The sequence below is a fragment of the Astyanax mexicanus genome, chromosome 1 (assembly GCF_023375975.1).
Source record: "Astyanax mexicanus isolate ESR-SI-001 chromosome 1, AstMex3_surface, whole genome shotgun sequence".
NCBI classification, from domain to species: Eukaryota; Metazoa; Chordata; class Actinopteri; order Characiformes; family Acestrorhamphidae; genus Astyanax; species Astyanax mexicanus.
The window spans coordinates 40,174,628-40,197,060 of record NC_064408.1 but is presented as its reverse complement, the minus strand read 5'-3'; the positions used below and the strand labels follow the sequence as shown (position 1 = coordinate 40,197,060).

At 35.1% G+C, this 22,433-nt stretch overlaps 4 protein-coding genes across 4 annotated transcripts; 3 read left to right on the top strand and 1 right to left on the bottom strand.

Moving 5' to 3' along the window:
• The first annotated feature begins 5,422 nt into the window (after positions 1–5,422).
• On the top strand, positions 5,423–7,417 carry LOC103035599 (trace amine-associated receptor 1-like). Its single transcript, XM_015608494.3, has one exon. The coding sequence runs from the start codon at positions 5,424–5,426 to the stop codon at positions 6,456–6,458; it is 1,035 nt and encodes a 344-aa protein (XP_015463980.2). The 5' UTR covers position 5,423; the 3' UTR covers positions 6,459–7,417.
• A 2,735-nt stretch (positions 7,418–10,152) lies between these two features.
• LOC103035296 (trace amine-associated receptor 1-like) lies at positions 10,153–11,590 on the top strand. The gene has a single exon (XM_022667875.2). It carries the CDS (start codon positions 10,309–10,311, stop codon positions 11,350–11,352), a length of 1,044 nt encoding a protein of 347 aa, XP_022523596.2. The 5' UTR covers positions 10,153–10,308; the 3' UTR covers positions 11,353–11,590.
• Positions 11,591–13,034: 1,444 nt separating this feature from the next.
• On the bottom strand, positions 13,035–16,165 carry taar11 (trace amine-associated receptor 11). The gene is made up of 2 exons (XM_007259846.3): positions 16,143–16,165; positions 13,035–15,120 (listed from the first exon to the last, which is right to left on the bottom strand). Exon 2 carries the CDS (start codon positions 15,106–15,108, stop codon positions 14,128–14,130), a length of 981 nt encoding a protein of 326 aa, XP_007259908.3. The 5' UTR covers positions 15,109–15,120; positions 16,143–16,165; the 3' UTR covers positions 13,035–14,127.
• Positions 16,166–17,670: 1,505 nt separating this feature from the next.
• On the top strand, positions 17,671–18,932 carry taar1b (trace amine associated receptor 1b). The gene has a single exon (XM_007259847.4). It carries the CDS (start codon positions 17,671–17,673, stop codon positions 18,718–18,720), a length of 1,050 nt encoding a protein of 349 aa, XP_007259909.2. The 3' UTR covers positions 18,721–18,932.
• The last annotated feature ends 3,501 nt before the right edge of the window (positions 18,933–22,433 follow it).

The following is a 22,433-nucleotide window of genomic DNA, read 5'->3' as shown; positions in this document are numbered from 1 at the left end:
ATTTAAATCCATCTTCTACAAAAAAAAAAAACATACTTCAAGGTTATACATCAATGTAATGATTCACGGAATGAATATATGAGTTTATTGTAGTACTGCTCATATGAATAACCAATTCCTCAAAAAAAAAAAAGAGTAAAATGCTTCTAGTTTATTGTTCACACTTCCCCTTCCGGCTTAAAACATATTTCCCTTCCACATTAAAAGCACACATTGAGCCTATAGTAGATATTAAGTGCTTTTTATACATTTCTGCTTTTTTTATTTTATATATTTTTTTTGTTATATTGGACTATACTAAATTTACCTTTAGTGCGGGGAATTAGGAAGCTTTGGGCCTGCAGGCTGTGTGGTGTGTAGTTACCTGTTAGTGATTAGCACTCAGGACACAGGAGAGGGCTACAACGAGGGGCTAGTTTATTTACTACACCGACCATACAATGCAAGGTCACACGGCTGCTACTCATTCCATTCATACATAAAGGAAAAGTACAGCATAGAGTTTCTTAATAGTGTTACTCGAGTAATAAGTAAAGACAAAATGGTGGGGCAGCCCAACGCTGCTGTCTGAGCTTACCCTCTTTTCCCTGGGGTCACTCTCTACTACCTCACTTTCATGGGAGAGAGCCTCCTATACATATATATAAATTAAGGAATTATATTTTCTTAAAGGCACAGCGTAGCTCTAACTGTTAAACTGTGCAGAAATGACCAACAGTCCACATAAACTAAGCTTGGATTCTTATGTAAATAACCTGTTCCACCTTCTTCCAAGCTGAATATGTTCAAAGTTCAAGTTCAAAGCACCTAAAACACATTTTCAGCATTTAGGTAGAATGGTAAATTCAAACATCTAACATCATCATGTACATTATTTACTGAAGGCAATAAAATGTATATAAAAAAATTATAGCAGATACTTATACATAGTGCCGTGGCCTGCTTTCAGCCTATTTTGTAGTGTAGTGTATTGATATTAGCATTAGCTTCCGATTAATTCTGAACATTCTGTAAATTAAAGAATGGCATGTGTTTCTCTGATCAGCAAATCAGAGATTTTCTGAAACAGTTTAAAATAGTGCCACTCTATATTTACCACCTTTTGTAACTTCTGAGAATTGAGTACTGGGGTACAATGTTCAATAATGGTGCAGCATAGACACCATATTGCCCTCTGAACACTGTGGTTAAAACATGGGATAAAAATACTGATACTCAATCGACTAAAATATTCCTGGATTGGCCACTGGATCAGATATGGACATCCCTAGTATTATGATTTTTTTTAATGTGAAGATATTATAACAAGTTTAGTTTTTCATGAATTAAAGCACTGTTAAGTCTTATTTACTTACTTGTGATTTAAAGTTAAAGCATTACACAGAATAAAAAACATTTGGTCTGTTAAGATAATGTAACTTCCTATTGAACATGTGACAGTGAATACCAGAATACCAGAAGGGTGAATGTGTTAGGGTAATGGGTAAATTATTATGAAATATCTTGTGCATAGATGATATATAGAGTCACTCCACATTGCTAGTCCAATAGAATTAATTAAACAAAACAGTTTTTTCTGAATCTTGACACTTTTCGACATTTTTAGATTATGGCCATTGTAGCCGGTGCGTTTTAGAAAAATGCAGAACCTGATTCCCAACTCCCCAAATCATGCTAAAAGTACTGTGTGAAGCTCCATCATTCCAGAGAACACAGTTCCACTGCTCCACAGCTTAGTATTGTGGGTTTTACACCCCTCTTACCCAGGCCAGGCATTAGGCATAGTGTAAATATGTTTGTCTGCCTCTGACAGGACTATTCTATTGGCAAAGTAGCTAAATGCATTCATTAGAAGGATTGTCCACAAACAATCCGTGTATCATTCGTTCATTTGATATTCAATTGAGAATCAAAATCGGAAAATTAAAAAACCAATTCGTTTTTTCGTTTTTTCGTTTTTGAATATAATACCAAAAAACGAATAACGGCTTGTATTTTGTATTTTTATTTGGTTATCCAAACAAAAATTGGAAATTTAAAAAACGGACCAGGAGAATAATCCGTGTATCATTCGTTCATTTGATATTCAATTGAGAATCAAAATCGGAAAATTAAAAAACCAATTCGTTTTTTCGTTTTTTCGTTTTTGAATATAATACCAAAAAACGAATAACGGCTTGTATTTTGTATTTTTATTTGGTTATCCAAACAAAAATTGGAAATTTAAAAAACGGACCAGGAGCCGAATTTGATTTTGATTTTGAACTTGACCCATTTGTGTGCCCCGGAAGTTACTGATTTGTTTATTCTTGGTGGGTTTCTGTTGCGCGGGAGTTCACTGCAGTGTTATCTACACAGTCTGTATTGCTGTAGGCTTTGGATGGAGTTGAGGATGGAGAGTTTTATCTTGTTCAGAGGAACTAAACGCGTTGCAGTGAAAGAAGACGATATGACAACAGAAAAAATCGGCAGGATCTTTCAGGTGTTTGTCTAACGTTCCGTAGCTAAATGTCATATTTAGTTAATACCTTCAAAAAGATCTTTAATTAGGCCAGAATGTGGTTCCAGTCCGGCCATGCTGCCTACAGCAATACAGACTGTGTAGATAACACTGCAGTGAACTCCCGCGCAACAGAAACCCACCAAGAATAAACAAATCAGTAACTTCCAGGGCACACAAATGGGTCAAGTTCAAAATCAAAATCAAATTCGGCTCCTGGTCCGTTTTTTAAATTTCCAATTTTTGTTTGGATAACCAAATAAAAATACAAAATACAAGCCGTTATTCGTTTTTTGGTATTATATTCAAAAACGAAAAAACGAAAAAACGAATTGGTTTTTTAATTTTCCGATTTTGATTCTCAATTGAATATCAAATGAACGAATGATACACGGATTGAGAATCCGTGTATCATTCGTTCATTTGATATTCAATTGAGAATCAAAATCGGAAAATTAAAAAACCAATTCGTTTTTTCGTTTTTTCGTTTTTGAATATAATACCAAAAAACGAATAACGGCTTGTATTTTGTATTTTTATTTGGTTATCCAAACAAAAATTGGAAATTTAAAAAACGGACCAGGAGCCGAATTTGATTTTGATTTTGAACTTGACCCATTTGTGTGCCCCGGAAGTTACTGATTTGTTTATTCTTGGTGGGTTTCTGTTGCGCGGGAGTTCACTGCAGTGTTATCTACACAGTCTGTATTGCTGTAGGCTTTGGATGGAGTTGAGGATGGAGAGTTTTATCTTGTTCAGAGGAACTAAACGCGTTGCAGTGAAAGAAGACGATATGACAACAGAAAATACATGTCTTTTTCGCTTAAGGTCGTGTTGAACACAGAACCTTCTAACACTCATTGCAGAACATCGCTGGATCCCCATTTGCTGCAACGTGCACGAAATCTCTTCATGCGTCTTACCACCTTCAAAAAGATCTTTAATTAGGCCAGAATGTGGTTCCAGTCCGGCCATGCTGCCTACAGCAATACAGACTGTGTAGATAACACTGCAGTGAACTCCCGCGCAACAGAAACCCACCAAGAATAAACAAATCAGTAACTTCCGGGGCACACAAATGGGTCAAGTTCAAAATCAAAATCAAATTCGGCTCCTGGTCCGTTTTTTAAATTTCCAATTTTTGTTTGGATAACCAAATAAAAATACAAAATACAAGCCGTTATTCGTTTTTTGGTATTATATTCAAAACCGAAAAAACGAATTGGTTTTTTAATTTTCCGATTTTGATTCTCAATTGAATATCAAATGAACGAATGATACACGGATTCAGGAGCCGAATTTGATTTTGATTTTGAACTTGACCCATTTGTGTGCCCCGGAAGTTACTGATTTGTTTATTCTTGGTGGGTTTCTGTTGCGCGGGAGTTCACTGCAGTGTTATCTACACAGTTTGTATTGCTGTAGGCAGCATGGCCGGACTGGAACCACATTCTGGCCTAATTAAAGATCTTTTTGAAGGTGGTAAGACGCATGAAGAGATTTCGTGCACGTTGCAGCAAATGGGGATCCAGCGATGTTCTGCAATGAGTGTTAGAAGGTTCTGTGTTCAACACGACCTTAAGCGAAAAAGACATGTATCGAACACAGAATTGGAGAGGGCCGTTGAGGATGGAGAGTTTTATCTTGTTCAGAGGAACTAAACGCGTTGCAGTGAAAGAAGACGATATGACAACAGAAAAAATCGGCAGGATCTTTCAGGTGTTTGTCTAACGTTCCGTAGCTAAATGTCATATTTAGTAGGCGGCAATTCACAGAATAACATTAACTAAATATGACATTTAGCTACGGAACGTTAGACAAACACCTGAAAGATCCTGCCGATTTTTTCTGTTGTCATATCGTCTTCTTTCACTGCAACGCGTTTAGTTCCTCTGAACAAGATAAAACTCTCCATCCTCAACTCCATCCAAAGCCTACAGCAATACAGACTGTGTAGATAACACTGCAGTGAACTCCCGCGCAACAGAAACCCACCAAGAATAAACAAATCAGTAACTTCCGGGGCACACAAATGGGTCAAGTTCAAAATCAAAATCAAATTCGGCTCCTGGTCCGTTTTTTAAATTTCCAATTTTTGTTTGGATAACCAAATAAAAATACAAAATACAAGCCGTTATTCGTTTTTTGGTATTATATTCAAAAACGAAAAAACGAAAAAACGAATTGGTTTTTTAATTTTCCGATTTTGATTCTCAATTGAATATCAAATGAACGAATGATACACGGATTACAAACATTTAGACATATAGTGTATATTTGTTTAAAAATAAATGCAAATAAATGTCTTCAGTAAAAGCTGTTCCAGAAGCTTGTAATCCAAACAGCTTGTAGGCACAGTCTTACTGACGCACTTCAGTGGCAATACTGCTTGACAAAAAAAAAAAAAGTCTTATGTGTTTTTCTTACTAACTATTGGGTCAGCTTTTCAGATTAAGGGTTTAAGGTGACCAAATTGTCGAGTTCAGTGTTGTTATTGGTTGAAATGATTGTGGACAAAAGCGGGAGGGTGGTTCTAATAAGAATGCAAGCCTATAAATGAAATGTTCTTTATAATGAGAGCTGCACTTGTGTGTATTCTGAGGTAAGTCCCAACTGAATGAAAACATGACTGAAAAACTTACTGAGATGAAATATATGAAATCATGTATGCATGTTTTTATGAGGCTATTAATATTGGTAAATATAAACTGGATTCTTCATTATAATGACATGGACTGTTTTGCTCTACAGTAGTGTTTACTAGACTAATATTTTGTATTATTTTATATTATCATTATACAACTAGAGAATTATTTTATTCTTGCTAAATTAAATAATGAATTATATTTGGCCACATGTAATATTTAAAAATATATGTAATTTCATGACATGATCTTTTTTTTTCTTACAGATAAAGAAAACCATGATGGTTGTGAGCCTATTCCAAAATGTGAGCTTAGGAAACACTTCACTTTGTTATGATCATCCTAACTCTTGTCAAAAACTGAGCTATCCACTGGCCTTTAAAATTGTATTTTATTTGATTACTGGTGTCATTATACTTCTTACATTATTTGGGAACCTTATGGTGATTGTAGCTGTTGTTCACTTCAAGCAGCTGCACACACCAACTAACTACCTCATTCTCTCTCTGGCTGTAGCTGATCTGCTTGTAGGAGGGGTGGTGATGCCTCCCAGCATGCTACGCTCTGTGGAGACTTGCTGGTATTTGGGGATAGTATTCTGTAAAATACACAGCAGTCTGGACATTACATTGTGTACTGTGTCTCTACTGAATCTTGCGTTTATCTCTGTTGATCGATACTATGCCGTGTGTCACCCTCTGCTGTACCACAATAAGATAACCCCTCTTGCTACTCTTGTTATGGTTGTGGTTTGCTGGAGTTTTTCTACAGTTCCAGCCCTGGTGATGATGTTCCCCCTGTTCACTAATGACGAAAGTGCCACCTTTTACCAGGAAGATGGAGTCTGCAAAGGACTCTGCATGATTTCTTTGACACCAGTAGCAAGCCTTTCCACTTCCCTGTTCTTGTTTTACATGCCTGCTATAGTCATGCTTTACATATATCTTAAAATATATTTAGTTGCACAAAGGCACTCACGTTTAATCCGCAATGCACAGGTTGCTCGTAAGAAAATGACAGTAAGCATCAGCAAATCTGAGAGAAAAGCTACTAAGACACTAGCAGTAGTCATGGGAGTTTTTCTGTTGTTTTATGCACCAATTTTCATTTACAGCATTATCATTCCAGTTTCTGGTTACACTGGCTCACCACAGTTGTTTGAAGTGCTTAGCTGGATTGGATATTCAAATTCTGCCTGTAATCCTATCATTTATGCGTTTTTTTACCGCTGGTTTAGACAGGCAGTCAGAAATGTTCTACTTGGTAAAATATTTAATGAAAACTCTTCAAGAAGTGAATTATCCTCAGATTAGATGTACGATTTTTTTGTGCTGCTCTACTCATTAAACCTTTCCGATACATGCATATAAATGCAATGAAGTTTCAGTGATTTACACAAGCATTTAGTTTTCACCCTTTTTCACTTTTAGGATTACCAGTCACACTACAAATCAACACTACAGGGGCAGTTTTCCAGATAAAATGCCTATTAAAAGACAATTTAATCTAGACCCAAGCTTAATCCATGTCTGGTAAAACATAAAACTCATAGAACAGTGCAGAGTGTAATTTGATAAAAGATTCATTAATGAGAATTCAAATAACAGAACCAGTAAGAAACTTTAGACACAGTGATTTAATCTACATCAGAATAAATATAATAGTGTTTTAGGCTAGAATTATATTCTGGTGCAGTTAGAAAGTCATATACGACAAAAAAACATATTTGGATTTTTAGGTAGGTACATTTCATTCCACACATTTACACACAAAAATGTTTTTGTTTTTTTTTTCATTACAAGAATGAAAAGCAAGAAGGTAATTTTAAGCACTTGCGAAACTTTGATATAGTTGCGTTGTAACTGATCTGATAAAAACATCTTCTGCTTCTTCTCATTAAAATATATATAGACGTTTTCCTTTAGAAAATTTGTTCATCTGTGTGTATTCAATAAGCATCATAAAATAAAATAAAGAAATCCTGCTGCTCATAAATACATGAATATTGTTAGTCACTGCTTCTATGATATGTTCATGCTATCACCTCAGAACTTAATGTGCCAGCACCCTCACACTACATACTACTGAAGACTGAACAAAGTTTTAAAAGCCTGATGTTTAAATTATGTGCCCCACGTTCACACAGATCTTATTCCAAAATTCTTCATCAGCATGATGAATTTTAAGGTTTAAAGAAATGTTTGTTCACAACAAGGCCAAGAATGAGCCTTTTGCTTAAAACTGGTTGTTAGAAGACATGATTAAATTAGTAACAAATTATTTGGTTTGAGAATCAAAATTGATTTAAGTTCAATTCCTTTCTAAATTAACTATGACAATATGTTGAGTTTTTCAAAAACAGTTTAAAAAAATATGTGTCTTAATGAAAGTTGTAAAAAGTGAATAAAATCTTGTTTAAAATAAATCTGGATGTAATAAATCACTGATATGGAATACTTATGTTTAAACAACATTGCAGTGTAATTTGCAGAAAAAAATAAATGTGTTACATATAAAAATGACTGGCCTTATAAAACCAAAATATGAGATTTACAAAAACTCAAGAATATTGCAAATACTTTTAAACACTTTACACAGAGAATGTATACAAGCATGTTAGGAAAATTAATTATAAGATAAATCACAGTTTTACTAAACGAAATTTGTAAAGCCATTACCTATCCTTCTGCATTAAAAAGAAAATTATTAAATTATAATTATAAAATTATAATATAAAATGTTGTATTTATTACACTTTTAATGTTGACCTTTATAAAATATATGTCAGTGTGCTGCACTGTATGTTAGCAACCATGTTATTTTTGGCCATTAATGGAGGAAGGTGGAGGTGTAGCAAAAGGGCATCGACAAAACAAAACGACAAAAATAAGCTAACTTTATACTTTTTGCTTGAATCATTCCTCTTAGTTGGCCAAACAATGTGTACTTAACCTAGCTAGCTAGCTAGCATAATGCTAGTTACATCAGGTTAAAACTCTATCAAGGGTACTATTTAACCTTGTTTGGTAATAATAAACTATAAAGTTACAAAATAAACCTAATAAATTGTCCCCTCACAGTGGCACAAATGGTGATTTATCAGACTTACCTGGCCTTAGCTTTGTCCAGCTAATCGAGCTAGTGTTAGCCTAGTTCAGTTACCTTACCTTCATCACAGGCTCTATTTAACCTAGTTTCTTCATAAATAATAAAATATATTTAGCTAAAGTTGCACCATAAAACCCAGGCAGTTTTACAACGCGGCAGTTTATCAGACTTTAGCATTATCTGGTCTTAGCCTTGTCCAGCTAACCTTGCTAAGCTAACTACATAGATAGCTAGCGTTAACCTAGTTCAGTTACTACCTCAGACTCAGATTCACCAAGCAGCGGTTTAGGTACACAAACTGGAGCCTGCTGTCTTTCTTACTTCTTACTTACTTTATTTATTAATAACCAATATCTATACCTACCTCTCATAGATACGAATTACAGCTCTGAACACAATACATAATCAAGACAAACAAATAAAAATAATGCTTACCTTTTTCGTAGAGCGAGCTAGCGGCCACCTGACCTCTGGTACAACCTAATTTCAGCATTAAAACAATTACTTGAAAGATGATTGAAAAAAAGTATGAATAATACTTAAAATTAACCAATTAAAAACTGAAACTCGTGGGAAGTGGTCTCCAAAATAAATATGTAAGAATATGTATGTATAAAAGAAAATAGAGCTCACAGTTATGTTATTTTTAATTTTTTTGGCAGCTGGGAATATTTTATTTTAAAATAGTGTGGTGTATAATTGAGACACTCTGTACATCTGTACAGCTTACTTTAAACACAAGTGTACAGAAAATGTTGAGAAATTTTTAAATAGTATTTTTTAATGTTTACATTTGGATTTAGGTGAAACCAAGCCTCAAATGAACAAATGATTAGCATTGCCAAAACAACATTCAAAACATAAATTCTTATTTAGCAAAACTTATAATATTACACACTAAAACTTAATAATAATAATAATAATAATAATAATAATAATAATACACACTGAGAAACTAATCCCGTTCAGATAGGCCTGAATATACATGTTATTAAAATGATTAGACAGGTGTGCTATCGCACATTAGTGCACATACATCCCCGCTCTTAACACACACGCACCTTTACAGCGTGAACGAGCAGGTCAGTTCCTTCTGCTTAAAAGCACAGAAATGACACTCTATTAAAATACCAATCCTGCAAAGTCACGCTTATTGGTTTATTTCATGTTATACCCAAAACACACCCATGATTAATTAGGATAATTAGTACTTGCCTTTTATGTGCTTCGAGACATGCAAGGTGTACTTTAGCTATTTTTGCTATTTTACCATTGATACAATTGCAAAATCACACTGACGCCTTAAATCAAGCTGCGTGGTTGATAGTTTGCCTATAGTTTACTAAAACTGGGCCCTTGGAGTTGCAGCACAGCACAGAGCAAGTCCCATCAGTGAATATTGGCAACACTACCTGTCATTTTTATGTTTAGGCAGCAGGGGGTGTTGTCAGCAACTGCTGAATGTAACTAATAAAGTAACTAAAATCAAGTAATCTATAAAATAACTAAGTTACTTTTTAAAGGTGTAATCAGTAATCAGAAATCAGATGACTTTTTTAAGGTAACTATACCAACACTGCAAATAGGTAGGGGTAGGTTGTGTTGCATCTTTTTTTGTAGACACATTTGGTTGTCTACTGGGAAGGTAACTAGGGAAACCAAATGGGTTTGACCTGGACAATAAATTGAGGCAATTCTCTCACCAGACTGGCTCAACTACATGTTACAGGAAGAGGTATGATACTGAGCTGATGGTAATGTTAGTTTTCTAACAGCAAACATGACTATTAAATTATTGTAGAATGGATTTGATGTTTATGGATTATTATAAGACCTATGCTACAATATAAATACAGTGTTTACAGGGTAACCAGTGCCTTGTTTTACCATGTTTTTCTTTCTTCTTATTCTTCTTCTTCTAAAAGACTAATATGAACATGCATGCTCTGGATTAATGATATTATATGTTAAAGTGAATTTGTGTTTGATAAATGTGTGACCATTCAACTTTTTATTTATGTGTTTTAGAATAGGAAGGCAGTGTGTGCGCTGTACATGGACACCATAATCAACTTTAACCAAAGCGGAACCTTGGAGAAACCTCCACTTTGTTTCGATTCTCTTAATGGCTCTTGTCTGAAACTGAATTATCCTCTTGAAATTCGTGTTGTGCTCTATATCTTCTTTAGTGCATCATCTCTTCTAACAGTGATCGGAAACCTGCTGGTGATCATAACAGTTATTCACTTCAAGCAGCTGCACACACCAACTAACTACCTCATTGTCTCTCTGGCTGTAGCTGATCTGCTTGTAGGAGGGGTGGTGATGCCTCCCAGCATGCTACGCTCTGTGGAGACTTGCTGGTACTTGGGAAGCATATTCTGTAAAATACACAGCAGTCTTGATGTCACGGTTTGCACTGCGTCTATTCTTAACCTGTGTATAATTTCTTTAGATCGATATTACGCTGTGTGTCACCCTCTTCTCTACCACAGTAAAATGACTCCCAATACCACTGTGTTTATGATCTTCGTTTGCTGGACCATATCTGTATTAGTGGGATTTGGGATGATATTTCTGGAGCTCAATATTCTGGGCAATGAGGACTTTTACTACAACAACTTTGTTTGTGAGGGTTCCTGTACAGTGTTTCAAGCCAAGGTGGGAGCTCTTGTGTTTTCAATGCTTTGCTTTTACATTCCAGCCCTAGTGATGCTCAGTGTGTACGTGAAAATACTGCACACTGCACGAAGACAGGCACGAGCAATCCACAGTACCAACACTCATATTAAAAACACAGCAGAGGAAAAAGCCAACATAAACAAGTCGGAAAGAAAGGCCACCAAAACGTTAGCCATTATCATGGGTGTGTTTCTATCATTCTGGGTCCCATTTTTCCTTTGTAATTGCATAGATCCGTTCACCGGATACTCAGTGCCACCACTTCTGTTCGACCTGTTCTTATGGGTGGGGTATTTCAATTCAACATGTAATCCTATAGTGTATGCCTTTTTCTACAGCTGGTTCAGACATGCTTTTAAAGTCATTCTCTCTGGCGGAATATTCCAGACCAATTCATCACGGACCAAACTGTTTTAAAGTTAAACTCACTTCTGTATCCCTGTGACTGTCCATGTACTGTAACCATACTAAAAAAAAGCACCTGTAATAATACCTATATTTAGCCATATATCTTATATTATGTGGACAATCTAAGCTGGTTTGCAATTTCAGACAATCCTGATTAGACAATCAGGATTTCAGTAAGATGATTAAGACTTTTTTGTGAATCATGCTTACATTAAATGAAATCTGAATAAATCCCCTTAGCTTTAAATATTGTGTTGGTAAATTGATTCAATTTAAGCATTGCACTATTGCTATTAAGTGAGAGGTTCCTGTGTCAGAAAGTTAGTGCTGTCCACTCCTATTCATTGAGCAAGTCAGCTCTTTCCTACCACACTAAACCTGATTTAATCTATTTAAGGGTTTGATCCTTTGCTCATAAGAACTCTGAAGTCCTCTAACCTTCCAGGTCTGAAAGTCAATTTTTTCACAACAAATTATTTAAATGTACTATATAAATTAACAGAATACGTATTTATAACATAATACATCTTTTCAACTGTACAGAAATGCAGTTACATAAAACACTGCAATTTTTTTATCTTCATTAAAACAAGTAAAAGGTAAAATTGTGAAGTCAAGAGCCAAAAAAATTAAATAAATAAATAAAAACAGGGTTGTCAAATCTGTCCCGTTTAAGTTTTTTTAAAGACTGACAGACTAAATAAACAAATAGAATCAGGTTTGAAACCCTTTTTATAGCACAGTTAAAAAAAAAGTGCTGGACAAAGATGTGTTAACTATAAAATATACTGAAATAAAGGGAACTGATTTGATATACAAGCAAGAAAAAAGAGACCGAAACCAGCAAAACAAAATTCAGCCAAATAAGAAAAATGAACAATAAAACCGTGGAGCTCCATAAAGACACAAGCATACACAACACATACACACGCAAACATATATATATATATATATATATATATATATATATATATATATATATATATATATATATATATATATATATATATATATATATATGGAAAACAAACAGTAGCAGTCAAGGGCTGGCCAAAATACCATTCTCCATTCTTGTAAGCTATTTATTAATTTCATAAAATATTAGAACATTACATCAAATGCTAATGCTAACATATCTATGAACACACAACAACTCCTCTTGCACACTATTTCCATTTTGACCTCTTTTAGGCCCTACCCTATGTACATCATTATTGTAAGCCGCATTGGACAAAAGCGTCTACCAAATCTGATGTAATATAATGTGAAAACAAAGTACCTATTGGGAATTTATTTATATATAATTATAATATATATATATATATATATATACAGTGCTGGCCAAAGGTTTGGACACACCTTCTCTTTTTCAATGCGTTTTCTCTATTTTCATGACTATTTACATTGTAGATTCTCACTGAATGCATAAAAACTATGAATGAACACATGTGAAGTTACACACATTAAGATTATATATAAATAAATTCCAGATAGGTACTTTGTTGTGTGTTTATAGATTTACACATACATAGTTGGATATACATCCAGAATGTGTGACAGGACAGACAGCTATATGAGAAGCTGCAATGGGGAGAATGCTTTTGAGACGGAGGGTAGTTTTATATATTTGTGTATTTTTTACTTACACATACTTAGACATTTACACTACTAGTCAAACATTTGGACACACCTTTTTTATTCATTCTTTTTCTTTATTTCTTTATTTGGTTTATTTTATATGTTGTAGATAAATCTTAATGACATAAAAACAATTATGGGTGATTGGGGAGCTGGAGCTTTACAGCGCAAAGGAAAAGCAGCAACTATTGTTCAGCACCTCCAGAAAATCCTTCAAGACGCTGAGAAAACTATTCCAGGAGATTCTCCCTCATGAAGACACTGAAAAAGTGTGTGCAAATCTGTCGTTAAAGCTAAATGTGGTACTTAGAGGTATCCAAAGTATAAAACATATTTTGGTGTATTTAACACTTTTTTAAATAAATATTTTCATGCATGTTCCTGTTTAACTTTATTACCTTAATATTACATTTACAAGGAAAAAAATATTAAAAGAAAAAAAAGAACAGGTGAGTTATATATAGTATTATAAATAATAATTATTTGTATGGAGAAGATAACCTCTTTGCAATATTTGGAACTATGTCCATTATAAAGTCATGAGAGCATTGATGACTTTTTGTACTATGCTCCTTAAAAACTATGTATCATACATATATATAACTATATGACTTAATGTAGTCTGACAGTTTCTGACTGGTTTCCTTGTTTATTAATCACTTCCACTTAAAATGAAAAATCTGAATGAAACACAAATTAAACGATTAAGAAGTTCCTCAATATTTTTGTGCATATAGTAGGTATAGTAGTTTTTTAAATATTATATTTTCGAATAATGTATTTACATATATATATAATGTTGTATGGAGACATGTACTAGCTGACTAAACTCTGAATGCAATCTCTGACCAAAAGAAAGGTATTTACACCCTATAAGTAGAATATATATTACACTTAGACTTACCTTTAGAATCAGTATCAGTAATCAGTAATGCTTTTGTACACAAGCTGTATTATTTGTCCTAGAAAAAAGTAGTGCCACTCCATCTACTGGTCTACAGTCACGCACAGTATGTGATATGAGGAATATATATATTGTTTTGATGCATAGAGCACATAGCTCTGTCAGGTAGACAATAAGCAAACAGTCATTAAAGCAAAAATGAATGCATATGCAAGACAATTAACCCTTATCCAAAATCCAAATTATATCTGCTTAAACAGTTTGTTGAACAAGCCCTTTGCGGTTTCTCTGAACCAGCGGTAAAAAAATGCATATATTAAAGGATTAAACAGGGAGTTCAAGTAAGAAAACCACATTAGTACTTCATACAAAACTGATGGTATTGAGTGGTTCAATATAGGGTCCATGATATTGCACATGAAAAATGGGGTCCAACAGAAAAGAAAATTTCCAATCACTATACCAAGTGTCTTAGTAGCCTTGAGATCTTTAGAAGTTGGCATGGCTTTAGGGTTGTGAGCGTAACTGTGAATTGCTCTGGAGTGTCTTTGTGCTACACAATAAACCTTACTATAAACACTCACTATTATAGACACGGGCATGAAGAAGAAAATGATGGAATATTCCACCCCAATTTCTTTGGCGTGCAGAGCAAGACATTCCCCAATACATGTCTTTTGGGGATCATCTTTGATTAAAACTTCTGGATTTGAAAGTGTGATGGCAAAACCGAAAACTGAGGAGAGACCCCAACTGGTCAGTATCATAACAATATAGAGCCTCTTGATCACTCGGTTCTGGTAGTGCACTGGGTGGCACACGGCCAGGTAACGGTCAACGGAAATAAAGGTAAGGTGCCACACTGTGGTATTACACAAAATAATGTCCGCAGTGGAATGGAAATCACAGAAGTGCTCACCAAAGTACCAGCAAGTCTCCAGAGAGCGCACCATGCTTGGAGGCAGCACAAGCCCACCTAAGAGCAGTCCAGCCACAGACAGGGAGAGGATGAGGCAATTAGTGGCCATTTGCAGGTGTTGGGATAACAGTATGATGCAGATGACCAAGAGGTTGCCACTGACTATCAGAAAAACAATCAATGCAAAGAGGATGTATAGGGGCACACGCATGGCAGAGGAGTAGACGGTACGTGGACACGACCCATTTAGACCCTCAAAACAAAAGGACACCACCTCAACCGATCCCTGAAGACTCAAGTTCATTTTGACAAAATCCTAAACACAGAAACAAATGATCAGTATGTTCATGAACATTATTATGACCACATGTTTAATATTTGTTTTCAATTAAGGACAGTTTACTTGATAAAAAAAATATCAACCAGTACTTGGGAGCTTTGTGTAATTTTCAGCTGTGCATAATTACAAATTCTGCAATAAGGTCAATGAAACAAATTGTTGTTTTTTTAAGCAAAATCTGAATAATCTGGTTGTTTTAGATCATTTAAATTTGCATAATAAAAGACTATCTAAACAGAAGTAAAACATGCTCCAAGTATTATTACAGTATATTCAGAAAAAAAGATTAAGATATTCCAAGGTGAGCATCATCTAAAATATAGTTTGGTCACACATTCTTATTCAATGTTTTTTTATATTTTTGTATTTAAATTATTTTCTACATTGTACAATAATATTAAAGACATGAAAACAATTAAGGCATATACATGGAATTATGTAGTAAAGAAAAATACAGTTCCTTTACAATCCCCTGACCTAAACCCAACTGATATGCGTGATTTGGGTGAGCTGGAGCTTCACACTGTAAAGGAACAGCAGCAACTATTGTTCAGCACGTCCAGGAACTAAAACATACTCGGGTTTGTTTAACACCTTTTGTTAAGAAAATATGTGTTCCTGTATAGCTTTATAAAAAGAAAGAAAACACATTCAATGAGAAGAGGAGTGTCCAGATATGACATATCACAAAAAATATATAAACCACAAACCAAATACCTAATAACTCAAAGGTCCTGAATCAATAGTCAAATCTGTTGGTCTTACTTGTCCATGAAATAAATAAACAATAAACCTTTGTCCCATTTCCAACAACAACAATAGAATACTAATAACATTCATACCCATATTAATAATACCCGAGACATTTAACATAAAATCTGTTACAATATTATGGTGGGGCAATAATAATAATAATAATAATAATAATAATAATAATAATAAAGAAGAAGAAGAATTTATTTATTTAGCATTGTCAGGGCAATTATGCATAACCTTACCTCAGAATGGCTTGTTGCATTCTGATCAAACAGCAGATTAACCCTGTATATATATATGTATAAAAACAAATACAGATATCCGTGCACTGCTGTAGCGTACTCCATTTAAACCAATCAGAAGCCTAGTTTGTCTCTCATGTGGCTATCGTGGCTCTCAATTGGTTTCTGGCTTGTTGTGTACGTGCTTGCCTGAGATCTTCAACAAAAAAAAACAATAATAATAATAATAATAACCACCATATGTCCATACACTGTTAATACAAAACAGTGCATGAAATGTCAATAATCATCCTAAAATATGTTTTCATCCATTTGGGGACTTTGTTGGGTACTGATCAAACTTCCTTATTAGCACCTCAGAACACAGAAGCGATTTTTTAATAAAGATATATTTTTTCTATAGAATAGAAAGGATTTACTGAGCATAATGATGTTTGTGCACTATACACTGTTCTATTTTATACCTGAGGTACTGTTAGTGCAAACATTTATAGGCTGGTAGTTGTCATTTGAACAATTCCCAAAGCAAATACCTGCAATCAAATACAGCAGGTAGAGACAGGGTGTTTAAATATAACAAGTTCGAAGTGGAGGGATAAAACAAAGATAAGAGTATATTTGTTTCCATCAGCCTGTTTGTTTTTTTTCCCCACAAGATGTCTTTTTAAATACTGATTTATTAGGCTGATTAAAGGAAATGTGACGCAATATGACCTCATGAGCTATTGAAACATATACATTGTTTTTCGTACCGAAATAATTGAGTTAGTGCACTCGGTCACACAGTGTAAAATGGATCCTGATAAATTCGGTATCTTGCCTTTTTGAGTGTCAACATTAAACATCTGTGTCTCATTGTTTGTGTGTGTTTGCGTAGGTTGGGATTTTGTGTTGGCCGTGTTCCCAGAGCAGTGGCCTGCACAGATGATTGCTGGGCTGCGCAGAGATGTTTGCATTGTTCGGAAGAATCAGACTCACTCCGATAAATGGTAAACAGGCTGCATATTATAAAGAACAGGGCAGCCGTAATTTTCCTGTCTGGCTCGTGATTATTTCCGTGTACACAAACATGACGAGGGAAGTCATTGATGGACTTTTTGGCAGCGATATCTTCGACTGCAGAGCCGTTCAGCATTGGATTTAGTCGGGAAGAGAGGAGGAACATTTATATATAGGGCCTCAAACATTTAAACATTTCATCCAATGCCCTTTTAAACTCTGGATGAGTTAAAGAGTACCCTTGGGAAGAAGCATTTTTGGACACAACCCATTTATGGAATACGACTCCGCTCTACAAGCATCAGTATTTATGCATTCCCAGAAGAAATTCATGCAAGCAAAAATAGGAAGCGCATCAGACGAACTGAATCGGCTCTCATTCCTATTCATGGGGGGACAAAAATAAGCTTAAATATCGTTGTAAACGTAAGTCTTTCTTTCTATAGATTTGCAAAATTGTAACTGGCCTATAGAAAGCTGTTTTATGATTGATTTTTGCTGTCTCATCACTTTCACAGGAAAGACCATAATGGATTATCTAAACTTCTCAGACTACAGCATGCATGATCTCTCAGACATACACTTTTGCTACAGCTCCACAAATGGATCTTGTCGGAGAATCGTGAGACCTCTCAACGTCCAGATTTTTATGTTCCTCACAATGGCAATCACCATCCTGGTCACCCTTACAGGGAATCTACTAGTCATAGTTTCCATAGCCCACTTCAAGCAGCTCCACACGCCGACCAACCACCTCATCCTCTCTCTGGCAATGTGTGACTTTCTGCTGGGCATATTCGTCATGCCTCTGAGCACAGTGCGTTCGGTGCATGGCTGCTGGTACCTTGAAGACCTCATGTGCAAGCTGCATACAGGCATGGACATCATGCTTAGCACGGCTTCCATCTTTCACCTCATGTGTGTGTCAACAGAGCGCTTTTGTGCCGTGTGCAGTCCTCTGACGTACCGTTCACGCGTTCGCTCCGCCACCGTCTTGTGCATGGTCTCTGCTAGCTGGGTCATCTCAACTGTGTTTGCCTACACCATGGTCTTTAGCGAACTCAATTTCAAAGGTGCTGAGGCCTTCTACAATTCCAACGTGCGCTGTGTGGGCGGCTGCCACGTGTTCTTTAGCCGCGGTTCGGCCGTGGTCACTTCTATGGTCTCTTTTTTTATCCCGGGTCTGATCATGTTCGGTATTTACTCCAGAATCTACGTTGTCGCCAGAGGGCAAGCAAGGTCCATTGACTTTCTTACCAATCAGCTGAGGACGGCCAGCAACAGGCCAGGAGAGTTCAGGTACCGCACACGGAAGGGCACAATGACTCTTGCAGTTGTGGTTGGAGTTTTCCTTATCTGTTGGACCCCCTTTTTCCTCTGCAATATCATAGACCCTTTTATTGACTTTACCATACCACCATCTTTAATAGATGCCCTGGTTTGGTTTGGATATTTGAACTCTGCTCTAAATCCCTTTATTTATGCGTTTCTGTATCCTTGGTTCAGAAAAGCTTTGAGGATCATTGTAAGTGGGGAGGTTTTTCGAAGAAATAGTTGCAGAATACAGCTGTATTCATAATCAGTAGAGAGATGCTACAGGGCTTGTACACTGTTTGCATGAGCAAAAGTTGAGCTTGGGCTATACTGGAATCACCAGAAAATATTTTTGTGTAGTAAGTCTGCAGGGAAGCAATAGCAATATCATTTTGTGATACTGTTAGAATTAGATCAATTACGTTTGTTATTAATCACATATGTATTATTTTGTAGCATATATAAATATACATATATAAAAACTATTCTTCAAATGTTTTCTTGCTGACTTAATTTAAAACATATTAGTGTTCAGACTTTTGTAGTTTTCAAACCTTTTATGCTGGATTTTTTTGTACAGTGTATGTATAAGAGGACAAAACTGATTGTCCTTAACTGATTCAAAATTGTTTCTTGCTATTAATTGATGCTATTTGGATATTTCATATGTTTTAAGGCATTGCTTTAAGCTTAAGACCAATATGTTTGCTTTTAGTATATAAGATATCAGATTTCAGCCTAACAGTAACATAATAACATTATAATATTGTTTTCTGAATGACAACATTAGCACATGTATTTTGTGATTTAGTGAACAGGATGTTGCAGTTGTTTTATACCCCACCATGCAGTAAACATTCCTGTAATTTTATCTTCACCTTTAGGGTGAAAAAAAACTATTCTATTCTAGATTATATTTTTCTATTCTAAATACTTTGTCATGAGTTTGTATCTTACTAATCTTAACCCATAATATTTTTTTAAGAATGTTTTTGGCAACACTTTATTTTGAGAGTCCTTTGTAAAACTATTAGTTTTATTAGAGTATCAGTAACATGTTAACATCTAATCAGTGTAGTAGCAGTAGTGAAGCATCTGAACACATTGAAGTAAATATCTTGAAGATGTGTTGTTGATGTATTACTTACATGCACAGTACATGTGGATGTAGTGTTTTTATGTTACATGAAATTGACCTAAAATGCTACTTTCACTTACCCTAACCATAACACTAATCCTATCCCTAACCCTAACCTTAAAGGTGTCATTTTGCTAGAAAACATTAAGTACTTAAGTAGGTCACTCCGAGTAGTATATGAGTAAGAGACAAAATCCTGTTGTCCTTCCCTCTCACTCCTCCATTGAATTAAAACAGCCTGAAAGAGGAGCACCGGAGCACTTTTTACAGAAACCTAACCTCAACACAAAGCCTGATCTTAACCATTATTCCCGCTGTAACCTTAACCTTAACCTCAGTTCAAGACCGAAACCTAACCATCACGCTTACCCTTGAACTAACTTTAACATCAGTCCAAAACTTAGTTATAACCTTAATCCAGGGCGCAGAGTGGTCCAGTGGTCTAAAGCACTGCCATCATGATCGGGAGATTGCTGGTTCCAATGCCAGTCATGTATCTTTCCACTAGCTGCCAGAGCCCTGAGAGAGCACAATTGGCCTTGCTCTCTCTGGGTGGGTAGATGGTCCCTTTTCCCCCCATCACTCCAAAGGATGATGTCAATCAGCACATGGCGTCTGTGAGCTGATGTATCAGAACCGAGTCACTGCACTTTCCTCCGAGGGCGCTGTGATGTTACTTGACAATGTTACATCAGCAGCAGTTAGAAAAGAGGCAGAGACTGACTTCACATGTATCGGAGGAGGCTTGTGCTAGTTTTCACAATAGTTCACAATAGTTTTCACCCTCCTGGTGTTGCGGCATCACTAGTGATGGGGGATATACAGCAGGGTAGCAAATAAATGGGTGGGACATTTGGCCTACTTATTTGGGAGAAAATGAGAAAAAAACTGAAATTAAAAAATAAATAAATAACCTTATCGATATCCTAATCTATATCCTAAAACTGGTCCCTTAATCTCATCCTAATTTAGTTAACCTACAGTTACAGACTGTTGTAGTAGGTCTGTAACAGCTGGTTGGATAAATTTGTAAGGTTTGTACAGCTGTTTAATTATCAGTGATTTCTCAGGTTTAGATATTAAGATGAACATTTTAAATAAAAAATAAAAAATGAATTCAGTTTCAGCCTACTGGATGTTCATATGCTGATATGTTGCTGATAGTCTGAGATACTGAGGGACTAATTTTTTTTTTTGTTTGTTTAAAAAGGACCACTCCAAATAAAATGTAATGTTTTCTTTTAAAAAGTTTTACAAAGTTGTATGAATTTTAGTTTAGTTTTAGTTTCATTTTTTCTTACATGATACTGAGGATGTGGTGAAAAAATGTACATATTTATGATACAAAATGTAATACCTTACTGTGCCCTGTTGACCTGAGAACATTCTATGTCTCACAACACACAGCTTGTAAAAATCTATACATGTTTGTTATAAGCATCTTGATCTTTAAGCTGCAAAGTGTGTCAGTGTAAATAAAATGTGCTTAAGTGTAACAACAATCATACCATGTTTTTAGTTTAAGAAGCATTAGAATATTCAAGGCCTTGTTAGAGTGCAGTGATTTATAAAAATGTCTTTATTATAATATACTTATGATATATGGTATGACAGATTTTACGTTGAAAAGAAATTGTAGTATAAACAGACCAAAGCACCTTTTATTTGTGTCATATAGATTGAGCTGTCAAAAATAAAGAGACATTTAGATAAGATTCTGGGTGAATGAAACTTTGATATTATTACTATAACTTATACAGTTGTAAAAATTATGAATTGATTGATATAGATTGAAGTGTAAATCAGAATTAATATTGAAAGGTGAAATCCAGCAGAGACACCCATTCAAATAAGATTTAAAGTGTTTATTTGTTTGTTTTGATTTAACTCCATAACTGATACAATACAAGAGTAATTACAAAAGTAATACACCTTGTTAAATGGTTATGTCTCAACTAATTATTAATTGACACTATAATAACAATTAACTGAGACATAAGTTAAAACAATGTTAATGATTAACTAGTGTCAATAAATAACTAGTTGAGATATTGTTATGACTACTGATAATTTATATACCCTTACTGTGAATTATAGCACATTTACTTCCAATAAGTTTTAGTGTAGACAACGCTTGAGTTCAGTCTTGAGTTCTTAGAGCAGGGGTGTCAATACTTGTCTGCAAAGGGCCGGTATGGCTGCAAATTCAGCCAGCCAATCATGTCAGCCAATCAGAAGCCGGTCATCAGTTGTTTGAAAAATGATAGACTGATTAAACAAGAGGAATCAGCAGGGCTGCTGGTTAAAAATAACATTATTCACACCCACTGTGTAAGGCTCACTGTCTTAAATAAAAATAAACACATTGTTTGTTGTACTGTCTCATATAAAATATACATTTTATATACCAATAATAACGAAAGGGGAGACCATTCAGTTTGGGACAATTTGGGCCAGTTGAGAACTTTTGGAGGGAGGTAAAAAAAAATCTGTGACTTTTTCAGGTTTTTTAAATTCAACAATGTCACTAAGTGTAGTTTTACTACCATCTTGTGTTTAAAGTGCAGAATCACAATGAAAAGGTAATGAGACTAAACAAGAGAGAATGAATAGCCCAGGATTCCAACTCCCTCTGTTAAAATGTAAATCTTGTTTGCATTTGTGAAGAAAGTCTGCTATAGATGCACATTTAGTTTATTCCCAGAAGTATAATCATGATTCGTGCCAAGTTCTTCACTCACATGTACACGTTTGGAATCTTGAATCATTACTGAATAACCAAGTTATCTACCTGGAAATTCTCATCATGATCCATATATACTGCTCTACTTATACAGTTG